Source organism: Lactuca virosa, chromosome 1 (assembly GCF_052849685.1).
Source record: "Lactuca virosa cultivar CGN04683 chromosome 1, Lactuca_virosa_CGN04683_v6, whole genome shotgun sequence".
Lineage (NCBI taxonomy): Eukaryota > Viridiplantae > Streptophyta > Magnoliopsida > Asterales > Asteraceae > Lactuca > Lactuca virosa.
This window is the reverse complement of record NC_136426.1, coordinates 23,736,886-23,755,874: the sequence shown is the minus strand read 5'-3', so window position 1 is coordinate 23,755,874 and position 18,989 is coordinate 23,736,886. Positions and strand designations below refer to the sequence as shown.

The following is an 18,989-nucleotide window of genomic DNA, read 5'->3' as shown; positions in this document are numbered from 1 at the left end:
TGAGAGAAATGGAACACTCCTTGAAATCGTCTAGCCCTCATATTCACACACTAGTGCACGATTTCTTGAGCCATGAGATTCTTTTATATGGTGGCTATTAGGGTTACACCATGTAACTCATAACTTTATCCATTCCTTATGCTCCATGGATTTTAACCTCCATGGAGTATCCATGGGTCACCCCATGGACTTAGTCCAACATAAGGAATCTTGGATCACAAGCCCACATATATAAGAATGAATGATTTACACAATCAACCCATATATTTAATTAGTCTCCTTTTGATCACTTAATTAATTCCAAATTAATTCTTGATCAATACTAATTAAATAACCTTATTAATATATTAGAACTTATAATATATTAATCAACCTTAAGTGTTATTTCTCTCATTATAGTCTATCCAAATGCATGATGCCATGCAACCCAAATGGACCATGCCGGGTCGGGTCAAGTCTTACCAATTATAGTTATGGACTTAGACATTAATCCAACAACATCCCTCTTCATACACGGCCACCAATAGTCCCTCTTCAGGTCCAAATACATCTTAGTGGCCCCGGGATGGATCGAGAACCTCGATCGGTGCGCCTCCTCTATCAAAGTGGTGCGCGTCCCGCCTGCATACGACACCCAAATCCGACCCTGAAAGGTCATAAGCCCACGACTATCGGTAACGAACTCAGGTACCTGCCCAATCACCCGCTCTCTTTTGTGGTTCTCCGGTCTCACGGCCTCTGCCTGGGCCTCCCGAATGGTGTCCAACACCGGAGTCATCACTGTCAATCGCATACAAACATCTCGTATCGGGGCACTCTCCGCCCTATGACTCAAGGCATCGGATACCACGTTAGCCTTGTCCGGGTGGTACAGGATCTCACACTCATAATCCTTTACCACATCCAACCACCTCCTCTGGCGCATGTTCAGGTTGGGCTGATCCATCAGATACTTCAAGCTCTTGTGGTCCGTGTATATGGTACACCGAACCCCATACAAATAGTGACGCCAGACCTTGAGAGCGAACACCACAGCCCCCAACTCCATATCATGAGTAGGATACCTCGTCTCATGAGGCTTCAGCTGCCTCGATGTGTATGCTATCACGTGCCCCCTCTGCATCAGCACCGCACCCAACCCCGATATCGACGCGTCACAATACAGCACAAAATCCTCCATTCCCTCCTGAAGGGCTAATACTGGGGCTTCGCATAATCTCTGGCGAAGTGTCTCGAATGAGGCCTGCTGTTCCGGGCCCCAACTGAAAGCCACGCCCTTTCGGGTCAACCTGGTGAGAGGAACAACAATCTTGGAGAAATCTTTAATAAATATCCTATAATAGCCGGCCAACCCCCGAAAACTCCTGATCTCGGTGGGGGATCTCGGCACCTCCCAACTCATCACCGCCTCAATCTTGGCCGGATCGACCAATATCCCATTCTGGTTAACGAGATGTCCCAGGAACTGAACCTCTCGTAACCAGAAATCACACTTGGAGAATTTGGCGTAAAGCCTCTCCGATCTCAGAACTCCGAGGATCTCCCTCAAGTGCTCCTCATGCTGCTCTCTGGATCTCGATTACACCAGTATATCATCAATGAACATGATCACCGAACGATCCAACATCGGTCTGCATACTCTGTTCATGAGATCCATGAACGCCGCCGGTGCATTGGTGAGCCCGAAAGGCATCACCACGAACTCGTAATGCCCATAACGAGTCCTGAACGCCGTCTTCTGGATATCCTCATCACGCACTCTCATCTGATGATATACCTGTTGGATATAGTGTCTAAGTCCATAACTTTATTTGGTATGTACTTGACCCGACCCGACATGGTCCATTTGGGTTGCATGGCATTGCAATACTTGGATAGACTAAATGAGAGAATAAGGCACTTATCATTATTAATATATTATAAGTTCTAATATATTAATAATAGTATTATTTAATTAGTATTGATCAAGTATTAATCTAGTATTAATTTGGTGATCAAAGTGAGACTAATTAAATATATAGGGTTGATTATGACAATCATCAATTCTTTTATGGTGGATTAATGATCCATGGTTTATGGGTTATGGATGTAACCATATGGAGCTCCATGGATAGTCCATGGGAGTTACAAATCCATGGGTCATGGGAAATCAAGAGTCATGACAATTAAGGGCATTCATTGTGACAACACTATAAAAGGAACCCTATGGCTAGCAAAATGGTGACCTAGTGGAGCTAGTAGACCTAGTGGACCTAGTGTTACTAGAGAGGGCATAACCAATTTTGAGTGCTAGAAGTATTCTCTCAAGTTATTCCAAGTCTTGTAGTGTTGTGTGAAGCATTTGAGGCACAACATTTAGGGTGCTAGGCTCACAAAGTCTTGAAGGAATCCAAGCAACAACAAGGTATGTATTTCTACTAGTTTTTTTGTTTTATGTAATCCCCATGCCATGCTAGTTAGGAAATAACCTTGAAAAAGAAATTTGCATGTATATAGAGAAAACATAGATTCAAGGTTATTAGGGTTGCATGTACACTTAGGTAGTGTTAGAATGCTCAAAACCCATCAATACCGACCTCAGATCAATCTTGTAGAACCAAGACGCTCCCTGCAACTGATCGAACAAATCATCGATCCTCGGTAAGGGGTAACGGTTCTTGACCGTTAGCTTGTTCAACTCCCGGTAATCAATGCACATCCGGTGTGAACCATCCTTTTTCTTGACAAAAAGGATTGGCGCTCCCCAAGGTGAGCTACTCGGTCTGATAAATCCTTTCCCCAACAACTCCTGAAGCTGTGAGGATAACTCCTGCATCTCTGGTGGCGCAAGGCGATAGGGCGCCTTGGCGATAGGCGCGGCTCCCGGAACCAAATCGATGCAAAACTCCACTTGCCTCTCGGGAGGCACACCCGGCAACTCCTCGGGAAAAACGTCCGGGAACTCACGCACTATCGGCACATCATCAATAGAACTAGGTCTCTCCGCTGCTACTCGTGTGTCCATCACATAGGCCACAAACCCACTACAGCCCTGTTGTAGACTCTGCCTCGCTCTAGCAGCCGAACAGAATGCTGACCCTGAACGGGTACCCTCGTCGTACACCGTAAGAACTCCCCCACTAGGGTCTCGTATCGTCACCAACTGTCGCTCGCAGTCTATAACTGCCCCAAAACGGCTCAACCAATCCATGCCCACTATAACACACACGTCCCCCATCGCAATCGGGACCAGATCAATCGGAAAACTCAACACCGAAGATCTCGAGTACACATCCCCGAATCACATCTGTAGCATACACCGCTCGCTCGTCAGCTATGGAAACTCGTAGAGGTCGACTCAACGCCTCCCGCTGGATACTGATGTGCTGACTAAACGCTAACGACACAAAATACCGACTCGTACCCGAGTCAAATAACACCAAAGCAGGTACAAAACTCACAAGAAAAGTACCTACGCATATCATTATATAAGCACAATATCTTAAACTCAATATAAATAAATGAAAGAATACGTACCAGCCACGACATCGGGTGCTGCGCGGACCTCCTCCGCTGTCAACTGGAAGGCTCTTCCGCGAGCCTTCGGTGCCTCGGCCTTCGCTGGCCGAGTCTCAGTAGCTCGAGCAGCAAGTGCAGATCCCTGCGCTGATCCCTGCAGTAGCTGTGGGCACTCGGCCTTCCGATGGCCGGTCTGGTTGCAATGAAAGCACCCCGAGAATCCCTTGGGGCAATCCCTCACGTAATGCCCCTCCTTCCCACACTTGTAACACACCCCCTCGTGACCCTTGCCGCACTTCCCGCAAGTGCGGCCCTTCGGACCCCCAGACCTCGAATCAGCGGGCTTTGCCCGCTTGGCTGCCGGCTGCGCTTGTGCCGGTCGCCTATCCCTCATCTGAGACTCGGCCTCCTCCCTGACCTGAGTCTCCAACTCAATCTCTCTCTTCCGGACATTTGTCTGGAGCTCGGCAAATGTCCGGTATGACGAGTTCGCCATGAACTCACGGATATCCCTCCTCAGTATGCTCAAGTACCGGCTCATACGTGCCTGCTCAGTCGACACGTGCTCAGGGCAAAACAACGCCCTCTCATGAAACATCCTCGTAATCACCGTCACTGACTCAGTTCCCTGCTTGAGGGACAAGAACTCCTGGGCTAGACGTTCCCTCTCCACAGGGGGAACATACTCATCTCGAAACATCGTGGTGAACCTCTCCCAGGTCACCGCAGTAAGCTCTGCCGTAGTGAAGTCTGCCGTCACAAACTTCCACCAGTCCTTCGCTCCCAAGCGAAGCTGGTTCAGCGCAAACCTAACCCTCATATGCTCCGGGCACGAGCAGGTGTAGAAGCATCCCTCGATATCAGAAATCCACCTCATCACAGCAATCGGGTCCTGCGTCCCATCAAACTCTGGTGGCTTCGTGTTGCTGAACTCTCGGTACAGCAACGAGTCACCTCCCTGCGGCCTGACAGCAGCGACAGCTGCAGCAACAGCAGCCTCAGTAAGAGCGGCGTACCGCTCATCAAAAGTCTCGATCAACGTGGTCTTGATAGACCCGAACATCTTTGGTATCTCAGCTCGGATGGCCGCAGCCACCTCCTCATGAATCAACCTACGGATCTCCTGGGTGTTGGCGCGTCCCCACCAGGATGTCTCTGAAATACAACACAAAAGAAATCAGAGACTCGCTCGAGTATACTCGCACTCGATACTCAACCCTACTTGCTCTTTAGTACCCTGAAGATTCTTACTTGGACTGGTCCCCGATCCGGTGTTTCCAGTAGTACGGGCCCTTATACTACCTTTCACAGCGTATCAGTATTCACCCCAAGTCCTTCTCTTAGGATCCCAGATCACAAGTACTCTACATCTCACTAAACTCAGGCTACTCTCTGGTAGACCACTCATAAGTTCCTCGCTGCTACCTACTTACTCTCGAAATATCTCATAGTAGCAGTAACTCCTAGGCTAAGGCATCACAAATCAGGCCCACTCTAGTCCTAGCCATGAATACCTAGCCTACTCTAGCATGCATAACATATCACATAATATCTCATAACACATAATGTAAGGGTATTTTGGGAAATCACCGTTCGGACGCTGGCTGATCGTACACACTGCTCCGTTCCGCTTTTCTCAAAAGTCCTTTACTCTTTTGGAAAAATTGTTTCTTTTATGAAAAATTCTCTCAAATCCTCAGTTTGAGTTCAGATACGCCCGGAGGTGTATCTGAGACTCTCAAACCAAGGCTCTGATACCAACTTGTAACAACGAAAAATTTCCAAAACAATTTTTCATTTTTAAAACATACTTTCATTCATAAAACATCATAGTAATCCAATGTATCACATGTTATCACAATGAACAAATCCCAGAATCTCAAAAACATAATCTCTATTAGTGTGTACGGATCATGCCGGCGCCTTCTCGCGATCCTCGCTAGTACCTGAAACACATAACACAACAACTGTAAGCATAAATTCTTAGTGAGTTCCCCAAAATACCACATACAACACATACGCCACTCGAGGCTATAATACGACCCTCTGGTCGATGTGTCTCAGCGGGACCCTCCAGTCCCGTAGCTCGTTGGACCCTCTGGTCCGGTCATAGCTCGTTGGACCCTTCGGTCCGGTCTGTATCGTTGGACCCTCCGGTCCGGTCTATACAACACATAGCATACACATATCACAATGCACATAATCTCATACATACACATAGCACACAAGACCCTCCGGTCTACACGTAAATACCACTCTAGGTAATGTATAGTGAGAAGACTCACCTCGGGTATCTCGGATGATCTCGCACACGAATATACTGATCTAGCCCCCGCCTAATCACATACACAATATCCTCAAATAAATAGTGGCTCACAAAGGCTAGATTAAATCTCTTTCTATAATCCCTCAGAAGGGTAAAAGACCATTTTACCCCTCTCGTGGCTCAAAGACCCTAACATTGACCAAACCCTAAAAGTCAACGAAAGTCAACGGTCAAACTTTGACCCGACTCGTCGAGTGCACTAGTGCGACTCGGCGAGTACATGCATGTCCACTTCGCCCCTGGATCTCACTCGACTCGCTGAGTCAGCCCTTTCCTCAACGGGTTAACACAGGTCGCGAGTCGCGGGGCAACCCGACTCGACTCGTCGAGTCCCTTATGGGCTCGACGAGTTGCCTCCATAACATCTCTCAGATGACCTTCTAAGGTCAGATCTGCTTCCCTAATTATCAGATCTATCCTTCAAGTGTTCAAATGTCACGTATAGGTGCAACCTTTACGTGCATGCAACCCACAATAAGTCACAAATGGAGAAATAACTCTAAAAATGGCAACCTAGTCCCCAATCTCTCATTTGCTTGCATAAAGCTGAATGCTTGGGACTTCCTGGACCTAAAAGGGTCCAGATCTCTATTACAACTCGAAGAAGGGGGTTGGAGGCATCCAAACCAAAAAGGAAGGATTCAAGCCCTAACCCCAAATCAATGAAATCCATACAATAGAGAGAGAGAGAGAGAGAGAGAGAGATCCGATTTTATACCTCAAGGTGAACTCCTTGCTTAGCTAACTCAGAATAGCAATCTCCTTTGATCCTTCTTGCTGGAGCTCCTCTCCCTTCTTGCAAAATCACACCAAAAGCTCAAATGGTCTCCTCTGTCTCACTCTACACGCTCAAGATCGATGGGGGTTCTCTCTCTGGGATGGTAGCCGCCAATGAAGGCCATAAGGGCCTTTAAATAGGGATCAGGCCCTGAGATTTAGGGTTTCATTTAACAGCGCGGACTCGCCGAGTCCACACATCTACTCGTCGAGTCCAGTCATTAATCCAGTCAAGAACTCGCGATCCTACTCGGCGAGTCTGAGCGTCTACTCGCCGAGTCCCTCCACAAAATCCAAGATTAATAACTAAAATAAGATACCTGGGAATCCGGATGTTACACAGTCTGTAAAGCTGTGGACCTAGTACATGTTGTTATTTGTATATTGTTATGTGAAGTGTATCGGTATGTTGGCATTCCAACCCAATGGTTGAGGGCCTGGGGTATTCCATCCCGATGGATGATTGGACCCATAGTATGCTGTTTGTTATTGTATGTGTATTGTTGTGTGTATGGGTATTTTGGGGGTAACTTACTAAGCTTTCGGACTTACAGTTTCAGTTTATTGTTTCAGGTTCAGCGGATGGCCGCGGGAAGGCGAAGGCGTGACCGTACACTTCCTCGATTGATGATTATGATTTCTTGGAACTCTGATGTTTAAACTATTTTGAAAACAAATTGTAATAATTGAGTAGTTTTTAAATGATTTAAACGTTTTAAATTGGCTCGAATTTTATGGGTGTTACAATACCAATGGGTCGAAGGCACCAAGGTCAGCCCATTTTATGATATGGGGTACACTAGTTGATGAAGTGATACATGGTATGCTAGTTAGTTATGCTAAGTGGTATGCTAGTTATATATGTGATACTTGCAGGGAAGACCATGGAGGGAGCCCATGACGCTTGGATGTAAGACCATGTGGGGGAGCCCATGGCTTTTCAAGTAAAGACCATGGGGGGAGCCCATGACACATGGATGTAAGACCATGTGGGGGAGCCCATGACTTTCCAGCTAAAGACCATGGGGGGATCCCATGACACTTAGGTGTAAGACCATGTGGGGGAGCCCATGACACTTAGGTGTAAGACCATGTGGGGGAGCCCATGACATCCTGGAGTAAGACCTTGGGGGGAGCCCACGACATCCTTATATGTTTGTATACATGACTTGTATGGTTTATGTAGCTTTTATAGCTAATATGGATTATGTGATTACGTGGATTGTGTGAGGTATGCTTTGGGAAACTCACTAAGCGTTAGCTTACAGTTTATTGATTTGTTTAAGGTATATCTGAGCCTAAGGGCAAGGGCAAGGCTTGATGGCGCGACATGCACTCTCCGACATTTGATTTGATGGGACACTCTGATGTTTTGAATAAAATGTTAATGTTATGAATTTTGAAAACAATGGTCAATGTTACTTCATATTTTATGGGAATGTTTGGTTAATTAAAAATGAAAAATTTATTCAAAAATTTGGGTCGTTACAGAATTCCACGTCGTGGTGATCCCCTCACCACGTCGTGGGAAAACACTTTCTCAAGATTACACAAATGAAACTCATACCTAAAACCGGACGTTATAGTTTGCCTTTTTTTTCCCTGTTGCCACATCAGGTGTTTTGTCTCCGCAAATAAAAATGTATATTTTTAGTATTATAAAAGACAAATATAATATAAGTATTTGAATTCGGGGGATCCCTAAAGTCATACCTACCTTAATCTATAATTCTGAAAGTTTTTGTAGACGTGTCATGATGCCATTGTATATAAAACTCATTTTTTAAGCAAAACCTATGTAAATGGACCGAATATACATCCATACTGATTCAAACTATTGCGTCAGATTTGAAACTGATTCGGCAAAATTAATTATATATAAATCGCTATTACTTAATAAAAATAATACAACATTGTACTATTAAGATATTGTTTTCCCAAATACCTTGAGAACCAATTGCAGATAAATCTTCACATTTTGGAACAAATCATGTCGTTATAGACGATTATTGGCAATTATAGGGTGTATATTTAAGGTTATTTGGGTTACCAAGACATCTAATGACAAATCTAACAAAAAAATTATCAGAGAGTGAAACCCATACCTATTGAGAATATACGTTTCATATCTATTTTTCGTATTTTGGAGATATTTTTCACATTTCGTACTTACTTTAAAATACATATAATCTAATTAGATAAACATTTCAAACTAACATGGTTCATGAAATCTATGCTTTTCTTCGGAAAAAAAATTCAAATTATTTAAATTTTTTCATAATGACATTTTGGATATGAACCATGCTTGACTGCGAGATTTCGGAAACCTGTGCATCTTAACAAAAAAATAGTCCTTAAAACTTGAAAAGTCTAAAATTTTAAGCAAAACAATTATAAGTTGTCATTTTCTATTGCAAAATACATAAAATTAAAAGTTCACTCGAAATCATACACATTGTTTTTTACTTCTATTTGTGTTTTTTGCTTCTATTTGAAAACAATATCCTTCTAAAACTCAAGGAGCAAAGTTAACATTATGAGAAAAAAAAAATTAAAATTGTTATATGCTTTTAATAAGAAAAATTTCGGAAATCATAAAGTTAACTTCTGATTCTCAACACTTCAAAACAATATGAAATCAGAAACTTCTAAAACCTAAAAAGATTTTGGCCTTATATTTAAATGAGTATTGTTCATGGACACACTTTAAACATCGTGTTGAACCGACCTCATACAAACTATAAGTCCTATAGAACCTAAACACCATTTCAACCGACCTCATACGCACTATAAGTCCCATATAACCTAAACACAAAAACATGTACCCGTTTCAACCGATCCAATTCCAAACTAATTGGTTATGTTTCAAAAAAATAAGTTTTAAAATTATTTTCTTTAACTTAAGACAACAGATTAGTTAATCATGTCGTTATTCCAATTCCATGTACTTTTGGGCTTGATCCAATCCCATCGTCCTGAGCCCATATTCGTTGCAGCACAAACAGTAAAGCACCGTCAGTCGTTGATACTGATACGCAGCTACGACGCCTCTTTCCTCCCCACTTTCAGACCCACACAGTCGACGGACCAGTGTCGCCGGAGACATGGAAGACATCGAGGATTTGTTGGTAGGCGGTGGTGCTGCTCCACCCGGTTTCCGACTCCCCATTACCGCCGCCGTCGGAATAAATCCAATGAAAAAGAAGAAAAACAATAAACTAGAGCCATCATCTTTGCTTCAAAACTCCTCGACTCATCAAGTCCCTGGCACCCAGGTTGGATTTCTCCCTATATTCATACCCTGAGCGAGAATCGTTTCCATTTTCTGCTTTGCCTTTTTGCTGATTTCACTCTTCTTTTGTTATCTCTCAATCTTATAGACGATTTTTTTGAAGACATTTGGATGTTCACACAACCAGGTACAATTTCTAGTTTCATGTGCTCACTTTTTATGACCTGCATTAATTGCTCAAGTCTCCTCTAGAAACTTGCCATGATTAAGCCAAACCTCCTATTTCTATCAAACGAAGCTCATAGAAATTATATTGCTATAATTCCCATCAATTTGTTTCAATTTGTTGTCCTTTTTAATCACTTCGAAATGAATATTGTAGTTATTAGGTGTCATAGTTAGAAAGTAAAGTAATTCCGAAAATTATTTGCTCCCATTGATTTTCTTGAGTTGTTTGTTTGAACTTGCAGAGTGACAGTGAGTACATGGCTGGCCAACTTTCCTCATTTGGCTATGCTATCAGTGACAACGCAGAAGGAGCAGATCTTTGGCTGATAAATACGTGAGTTATCTTTCTATCCTATTTCCTGTTGTCTGCTTGCTTTTCAAAAAGTAAAGAAAATGTTTTAAAAGATAATAAAAGTGAAAAGAAAACATTAACTATTGTTGGTTCTTCTTTCAATCAGCATATAGTTGTTTGTTCAACCATTGGCATCTTTGTTAATGAGCACTAACAGTCGGACAACACAATAGAAGGTTTCTAAATTTAAATTGATAATTGAAGTTGAAAAGAAGGATTGATTATATAATATAATACAGGTGTACAGTGAAGTCCCCAAGCCAGTCTGCGATGGACACTTTGATATCAAAATGTAAAAGTGCAAAAAAGCCACTTGTGGTGGCAGGATGTGTGCCTCAAGGAAGTCGAGACCTGAAAGAGCTTGAAGGTGTTAGTATAGTTGGAGTTCAGCAAATTGATCGGGTTGTAGAGGTTGTTGAGGAGACCCTTAAAGGCCATGAAGTCAGACTTCTGAATCGCAAAACTCTCCCATCACTTGATCTTCCTAAGGTTTCATTTTTAGGATTTTAATGCAAGAAATAGCAACGTAATGTTTGAATTATTTAGTTTGGGTTAATTAATAATTTTAATAACTACTACAGGTAAGGAAGAACAAATTTGTTGAAATTCTTCCGATAAATGTTGGTTGTTTGGGGGCTTGCACATATTGCAAGACTAAGCATGCTCGAGGTCATCTAGGAAGCTATACGGTTGACAGCCTTGTAAGCAATAAATAACTTTGTTCACTACATTGCCTTCTAAACTGTCTTTTTTTTTTTTTTTTTTTTTAAACAATATTTTAAATCTTGAAAATTGCAGGTGGGGCGTGTGAAAAGTGTTGTAGATGATGGAGTGAAAGAGATTTGGTTGAGCAGTGAAGACACTGGGGCATATGGTGATCTTTCTTCTTCTTTGAGTATATGAAATGAAACAATGTTATTTATTTGATGATTAAGTAAAAATTATGTGGGTTAACAGGTCGTGATATTGGAGTAAATCTGCCAATTTTGTTAAATGCAATAGTGGGGGCACTCCCATCAAATGGGAGCACAATGCTCCGGATTGGGATGACTAACCCTCCTTATATTCTGGAGCACTTGAAGGAGATTGCAGAAATCCTGCGACACCCTTGTGTCTATTCATTTCTTCATGTACCTGTTCAATCCGGGAGTGATGCTATCTTAACTGTAAGTCACTCACTCTACAAGCAGTAACTAGGGTTAGGGTTAATAGCAACGTACTTTCATTGCTTTCATTTCTCCCCATTACATCATTGTACTTTGAAAAATCAGATCTACCCAATTATAGAAATACAAGCAGGATGCTATAATGCACAAATAAAATATGTAACTGTTTCTTGCAATTAGCCCTGATTATTATTATGGTCTTTGTTTCTTGGCGATGGTGACAGGCCATGAAACGAGAATATACAGCAGGGGAGTTCCGGAAGGTAGTTGATACATTGACTCAACTTGTTCCAGGGATGCAGATTGCAACTGATATTATTTGTGGATTTCCTGGTTAGCATATACATATTTCTTTTCTGTCTTATTTTCTTTCTGCAAAATCAAAATAATTATTAACTACACATACAGTTACAAACAGAGTGTCAGATTTGCAAATAACTACTAACCCTTGCATATCTCATTTGACAAAAAATATGTTAATAAATAAAATTCTTTTTGATTGGGTATTCAGGTGAAACAGATGAAGATTTTGCTCAAACAGTTGATTTGATCAAGGAGTACAAGTTTTCGCAAGTTCATATTTCTCAATTCTACCCTCGACCAGGTATTTCCTTCTACACAAAACAAAAGTTACTTTGTTTGATATTATATTGTGGCAAACTTTTACAGATTGTAATGTAAATCCGATTTGATTTGAGTCCCTTATAAAATCTGCCTACTTTTCTCAGATGACATATTCAAAACATTACTCAAGTTTTTTAAGTTTATCATCAATCATATATATTTGATTATGGTTAGTTGCCACGTATTTTTTTTCTTCCTAAATGAGTCTGTTTATTTTATGAATGAGTGAAGGAACCCCAGCTGCAAGAATGAAGAAGGTGGCAAGTAATATTGTAAAGAAAAGAAGCCGTGAATTGACTTCAGTATTTGAATCATTTACACCTTACAATGGCATGGAAGGAAACATGGAGAGGATATGGATTACTGATATTGCAACTGATGAAATTCACCTTGTAAGTAAAACAGTTAAAAAAAGTATAATATGATTTAATAATGACTAGAGAAATTAGTTTAATCTGTTGAGCTTATATGGTGGTTGTATAAAATATAAAATGTATTAGGTGGGCCACACAAAGGGATATGTGCAGGTTCTGGTTGTTGGTCCTGAAAGTTTGCTCGGGTCTTCAGCAATTGTAAAGATAACTTCGGTTGGAAGGTGGTCTGTTTTTGGTGATGTCATCAAGATTCTTGATGAAAGTCAAGGGGTGGTCAAAAAGGATACAAGCAACAAAGAAAACTGCTCACCCTCAACCTCACCCGGCTTTGATCAAGAAGATGCATGTGCATGTTCAGAGGCAAAGCCCGAATCTTGTGCTTGTGGATCCAACGGTTGTGATATTGCTGCCATTGCAAATGATTCATACCCAGAAGCCCAAAAGGCCCAAAATATCCCGAGTTTACTATCGAGGAGAAAACTGTCATTGACCACTGTGGAAACGGAAGACAATGGCAATCAGAAAGTTGCCATGAGCAAAATGCAGCATCGTGATTGGGGTGTTGTTGATAAGCTTCTTGTAGGTGGGATTTTTATGAGCTTGTTGACGATGGTAGCTCTAATTTTGTATGTGGGTTTTTGAAGATGTCTTGTAGTTTATAGATTATAATTACACATTGCTTTGAAGTTGGTAGCTTTTTGTTTTACATGTTTGCATTAAAGAATGTATAACTAAGATGAGTTATTTCATGGATTTGATTTTGTGTTTAAACTTTAAATTAAGGGCATTGATTTCTGTTGGTGATTTTAGGGTTATCCAACATATTTTTGTGTAATTATTATTAGTAATGAAATAGGCCGAACTCCATTTAGTAACCGAGCTTGGAGGTGTGGGGTGCACACTCAGTGTGATAAATGTGAACATGGGAATACGAGGGTCCGGGGGCAGCGCCCCTGCGTGCAGAGCCTCTGGCGGTGGTGTGGTTTTGTTGACCGGTCAGCGGATGGGGTTCTAAGGGGCAGCGTCTAGAAACCTAAAATCGGATTTTTGTATCAGGTGAGACTCTATGTCATACACTTTCCCGCCAAAAACCCACTAGATGACATCACGATGATGCATGTGTTAGTTATGTCCATTAACTAACAATTTTGACGTCAATTTTACATGCAACCGCCAATAACCATCATTCCCTCTAATATAAGAATGTTTTATGGTTTAGAAAACGGGTTGGAACTTTCATACACGAAAATTGTATATTGATTCATTTTATCTCTCCGGAACACAAAAATCATAAGGTATATTTCATGTTTCTGATTTACAAGTGGCCTGACTTCTAAATTGAAATTCTCTGGATTATCCTTAATCTGATTTCGTGATAATGTATCTTCCGTGTTTTTGATTTATAAGTGACCTGACTTCTAAATTGAAATTCTCTGGATTATCCTTAATCTGATTTCATGATACACCAGGCTATAGGGTCGAAATCACAGATTTTGGAAAGTGATTGCAATCACGATCCAAGAAATATCAACTGATATTCTTAGTACTTGTTGTGTTGTCTTGTGTCACGCATAACAAAACTTTAATTAACCAGTGAGATACAAGAAGTACAAAAACCCACACCAAGTACCAAGATTTGTCTTTAAATAAAATAAAATTAAGCTAAATTTTCCTCTTTTCTTGTTTACATCTTTCCTCTGTCTCCTATATTATATCCAACCAAACTCTTACATAACATTACATACTTTCAAGACTATTCAAACAAAAATCTTGAAAGTGTAATTCTTAGTCTTTTTAATGAATAAAGTTATATTAAATCCAATCAAACCTCATGATTTTGCAAAAAAAGTTATTCTTCCAACCACCCTGCCCCAAGAGCATCATGCGAGATGTAAATCATGTACACAGTGACCCAGTACAAGGATCCAGATCCACATTGGAATTGAAACTCCCACACTGCGACTGCTCAGACTCAAACCCTCATCTGTTTTTATACCATCCCAAAACCAACTGTACTGGAGGCGAACGAAAGGAATTAAACCTCATATCAACAACCACAGGCCACAGTAGCCAGCCATGCTGCAGGATCTTCTTCTACAATTCAATGAATCGATCCCACAATCATCATCTGTTAAACATCTGTGATCATCACGCGTATCAGGGACATGGCAAACACTCTCAATCTGTTGACCATCATCAAGTCTAGGCTTCAATAGATTCGCTGGACAGACTTGCATGGACATTGCACTAGCTTGTTTCTTTTGTGTTTCAATCTGTTGTAATAAAACAAACCAATTTCATTTTCTTTCAAGAACAACCCAGAAAAAAGTCACTTGTTATTATGAAGTTTGTACCTTGATGGAGGTCCAGTTACGGGGGATGTATGAATCAGGAAGCCTTTCATGCCAATCACTTACAACAGGAAGAGGGTGACCTTCTGTTGTGAATACATAATTTCCACCCATCAAAGCCGAATCATCAAACAGAAGATATAGATACTTGCACCTATTCATAAAGATAAAAAACATCTTTCAACACAATTTCCAAATGCTAAATGAAAATCATAGATCCCTTCCTTACGTTTCTGCCAGGAAGAAACTATGCTGGTGATCTTCTAATTGCATGGTTGTTACATCTCTAATGCTTGCATATCCACCTTCAACTTTTGTGTGTAAATTAAGGGAATTTACAATCGCTTCACCAACTTCCATGTACCATGGGTCTGAAGCACAAAGTACAAACAAAAACTTAAATTTATCATATTACAATTTACAAAACTTGTAAGAATTATTAAAAAATATAGAAGCAAGAACCTTTTGTTGCTTGATACAAGTAATATGTTGACTCTGCCAACTCTGGACGTAAAGGATAATACTTTTCTGTGGGGTGAACAATCTGATGATCCAACAGATATCTGAGTAGTTTCAGAATTTGCTATTACGTTTCATCCAGAAATATTAAAAAAAAACTTTAATTTAATCAAAGGTTTGAAGCTTCATACCTTTCTGGAAGTACTCCAAATTTTTTCCATACATGAAAAAACTCACGATGTGTTAAATTAGCAGCTGCAACATCCCCAACAAGAACCTAATCACAACAATCATTATAACATAAAAAATAACAGTCTCAGTAACAGTAAAATTTACCTGTACACCAGGCCAAAATGCTTGAAGACTTGTAAGTTGCCAGTAAGTTGCCCTTCCTGTCCTCATATCGGCTTCATGATACCTACAGTGTAGAGTCCAATTCTTCACATGATGTTCCATATTTTTAGCTAATTTATAGCAAAACCACCCTAATTTCAACATTGGAAAAAAATGAGAGTTTTCAAGATCAAATTGAACTCAACCTCATGAGGGAGAAAATAAAGAAATGATTACCATGAACCGTATCTGAAATATTTCTGAACACCAAGATATGCTGACTGAAACATCCTCCAAAATTCCTCTTTTCCAAAGAGAATGTGAGCTTTGATTAGATACTCATAAAAGGAATCAACCCCTGTTCCAGATACAGATAATTCCACCATCAGAATCAGAATTATAAATATTAAGGTGAAAGGAAGTGATTAAAATCCATGCATGATCAACTTACCAGCACCAATACCAGAGGAGTATTCGATCCATTCTCCAGTTGCTACATCAAGTGTAGTTCCTAGAAGATTCAGAGAACTCCTCATGCCCCACAACTTACGAAGAGCATGCAAAGCTGCATCTTCAAATCTTGAATCACCCGTTAATCGTGACAAAGATCCCATTTCAAGAATAAGAGATCCTAAATTCACACAAAAGATTTATTAGCCCATTCAGAAAGATCTAGAGTCTTTTCCATTCAAGTATTATTAACATGGATGCCATCTTACCACAACCAGAAGTGCTTGTTTCAGTCGTTTCATTCTCCATAACACCATACTGCCAAATAATTTCGCATCATAAAACATTACTATGTGAAGGGTGAAGGGTTGTTTTAGTAATTTGAGAGGATGAATACCTTCAAGTTAATCCAGGCATAAGGCAAACCAGTGGGTGTGTTGAAAGCTGGTAAAAAACGCGTTCCTAAATCTTGAGCCAAAACAAGGAGCTGATTGCTGTAAGTTCCTTGAATCAACCTGTTTGTAGAATCAGTTGCAAGAATATGAGCAGATACAAGTCCTCCAAGAAGTCTTATGTTGCACTACATAATAACCATCAAGGAGATTTATATCGATACCCAACAAGATTAGAACAATAAACATTACTCTTTTATGCACAAATATAAGTTTTACATTTGGAAAACTGAATTTCAAGCTACATAAAAACAAGTTATGGGAAACGAACAAGGAGGCTTGTTGTATATATACCTCAAAAAGATTTATCCTTGCATCGACATCAAAATTAAGATTTTCTGAAAGCCACATAACTGCCCTTTCGAATTCTGTGTTGTTACCTAGAATTACAAGACTGCAAGAAAGAGTTGAAACAATGAAAGGGATGCTCCTAAATGTAATCAAGAAAAAAACATGTAGTACCTGGACAATGATTCAACAAGTGTAAGTGCCGATCCATTGTACCCTTTGGGTAAGTTTTCAAGCTAAAATGAAAAAAGAACAAGTTATATAAGTGATCAACAATGAATTTCAGGTGAAGAGGTTACAACCTTTAAATTTCCAAGCTCACTAAGAGAGTCGGTGAAAGTTTTGGAAATAGGTTTTAATTCATCATGCTGCAAAACCATGAATAGGGTTAGTATGCGTTTTTGAAAGAAATAATATGTGATGAACTTGTTGATAGGAGGTCGGGTACTTACAGGAAATGCATAAGTCATGTAGTTGTCATATGCATGATAAAACCTGCAAAAGAGGAAATGTATCTTAATGATGAGTATGATACAACACCCCCAAGTATGCCTTATTTATTGTAAATGATGCTTACATTTAGGGGACATATGGTTTGGTTTGTGGAATGTTTCGGAAGGAATTGGGATATGTAAAAGAAATTGGAATTCGAAGGATTTGGAATGATGGAATCTGAAGGAACTGAACGCATGAGAAGAGGGAAAAAGCACATGGAGAGGCAAGAGGTGTTTATTTTTGAAATTATTGGTTTAAAAGGGCATTTGAGTATTTTTAACAAGGAAGAAATCCTCAGAATTGAACTACATGGGTTTGCAGATGGAATGTTGAAATCCATCCAGTAAAGGATTTTGTGAATTCCGACTGAATTCAATTCCGTACTCATTTTCAACCAAGGGTGGGATTGGAATGGAATTTAATTCTAATTCCAGCCAAATGCCACGGAATAGAGCGAACCAAACACCCAATGACCCAATTACTATTTTACAAAAACTTATCCCAATTAGGGTCAATTGAATAGGATATGAAGAAGCAGGTTAGGCATTGACTATAACTGGATATATAGAAGCACATTAGGCATAGGCCAAAGAGAACTAACTATTTGAAACAAAAAGTAAAATTACCCTAACCAACCATAACTTTAATCAACTCATTAATCTGATTATGATTATTTGACTGACAATAAAAGAATAATCCCTTTGAAGATGATCATTCAATCACCACCTTTCTTTAAAAAAGAGTTAAAATGTTGGATTTATAAAAGCTTTTTCAACCTCCCTACATGTTCCCTAGTTGGTAACCTAAATGTCTTGAATATTGGCCTATATGGTCAACTAACATAAAAATGAGTAAGGCAAACCTAATAAATATTTCAAAAATAAGTAATTGACACCAACTAACCAACTTAAGCAAGAAAAGACTCAAAATTTCCGCCACTTTCACCTGCTAGTACTTCAATTTTAGCACTAAATCTCTAAATTCCGACCTATTTCTATGTATAAAGAAGATTAAAATGGAAAATTCAAGGTAAAATTGACTTACATCTTGCGCACCTTCTCACTCATGCGTCTCCTCTTAGCTGATAAACTCGAATCGAGTTCGGACATGGATGAGTTGAAGATTGTTGGAGATATTAAGAGAAAAACGATTAGCGATGTCCAACAACTTGTGCGGCGAGTCATTGCTATTCTAATCTCAAGGATTCGGAGAGAAGCAAGTGATTTCGCTCCGAATCAAAAGATCGAGGCAAGTGAGCACGGTATTGTTCGATCAGAAATCTTTGGGGCTATGAAGAACTTGGGATTACACATCTTCAATTCTTGTTTTGCCGTTGAGCTGGCAGACGTTGAGCTTTCTCGGCCAATAATAGACGAACAAGTGTCATAACATGTGTACCAATCAGAACAAACCACGTCAGATTTATATTAATAAATAACTTACTAAGAAAAATAAAAAATTAGGGATATTGACAAAAATACAACATATATAAATAATAAACTTATAATGCTGTCGAGATCTGATCAATATTTTTTGGTTAATTCGGTCCTTCATCTTGTTTGATATATGACAAATTATTTCTGA

General features: G+C 40.1%; 2 protein-coding genes across 3 annotated transcripts; one reads left to right on the top strand and one right to left on the bottom strand.

The window, feature by feature from the left end:
- The first annotated feature begins 9,608 nt into the window (after positions 1-9,608).
- On the top strand, positions 9,609-13,355 carry LOC145148038 (Methylthiotransferase). Its single transcript, XM_079075115.1, has 11 exons — positions 9,609-9,876; positions 9,982-10,020; positions 10,304-10,395; positions 10,653-10,902; positions 10,995-11,114; positions 11,212-11,287; positions 11,371-11,579; positions 11,804-11,912; positions 12,091-12,183; positions 12,435-12,595; positions 12,704-13,355. Exons 1-11 carry the CDS (start codon positions 9,706-9,708, stop codon positions 13,217-13,219), a joined length of 1,836 nt encoding a protein of 611 aa, XP_078931241.1. The 5' UTR covers positions 9,609-9,705; the 3' UTR covers positions 13,220-13,355.
- Positions 13,356-14,202: 847 nt separating this feature from the next.
- LOC145147778 (Glycosyl hydrolase family 47 protein) lies at positions 14,203-18,743 on the bottom strand. 2 transcript variants are annotated; one of them, XM_079075104.1, is made up of 15 exons: positions 18,450-18,743; positions 17,363-17,405; positions 17,213-17,278; positions 17,085-17,146; positions 16,917-17,016; positions 16,568-16,750; positions 16,440-16,488; positions 16,172-16,351; positions 15,958-16,078; positions 15,724-15,805; positions 15,579-15,664; positions 15,391-15,491; positions 15,158-15,299; positions 14,932-15,082; positions 14,203-14,850 (listed from the first exon to the last, which is right to left on the bottom strand). In XM_079075104.1, the coding sequence occupies exons 1-15, from the start codon at positions 18,587-18,589 to the stop codon at positions 14,620-14,622; spliced, it is 1,737 nt and encodes a 578-aa protein (XP_078931230.1). In that variant the 5' UTR covers positions 18,590-18,743; the 3' UTR covers positions 14,203-14,619. The 2 variants fall into 2 exon arrangements, with proteins under 2 accessions (XP_078931230.1, XP_078931233.1); XM_079075107.1 differs by lacking the exon at positions 18,450-18,743 and adding an exon at positions 17,488-17,846.
- Positions 18,744-18,989: the final 246 nt, after the last annotated feature.

Coding starts and splice junctions, on each gene's coding strand:
- LOC145148038 (XM_079075115.1), top strand. CDS start 9,706: ATGGAAGACATCGAGGATTTGTTGGTAGGCGGTGGTGCTGCTCCACCC. Junction 10,903..10,994: donor CATCACTTGATCTTCCTAAG/GTTTCATTTTTA, acceptor TAACTACTACAG/GTAAGGAAGAACAAATTTGT. Junction 11,115..11,211: donor GCTATACGGTTGACAGCCTT/GTAAGCAATAAA, acceptor TGAAAATTGCAG/GTGGGGCGTGTGAAAAGTGT.
- LOC145147778 (XM_079075104.1), bottom strand. CDS start 18,589: ATGACTCGCCGCACAAGTTGTTGGACATCGCTAATCGTTTTTCTCTTA. Junction 15,083..15,157: donor AGTTTCTTCCTGGCAGAAAC/GTAAGGAAGGGA, acceptor CTTTATGAATAG/GTGCAAGTATCTATATCTTC. Junction 14,851..14,931: donor GTAACTGGACCTCCATCAAG/GTACAAACTTCA, acceptor TTATTACAACAG/ATTGAAACACAAAAGAAACA.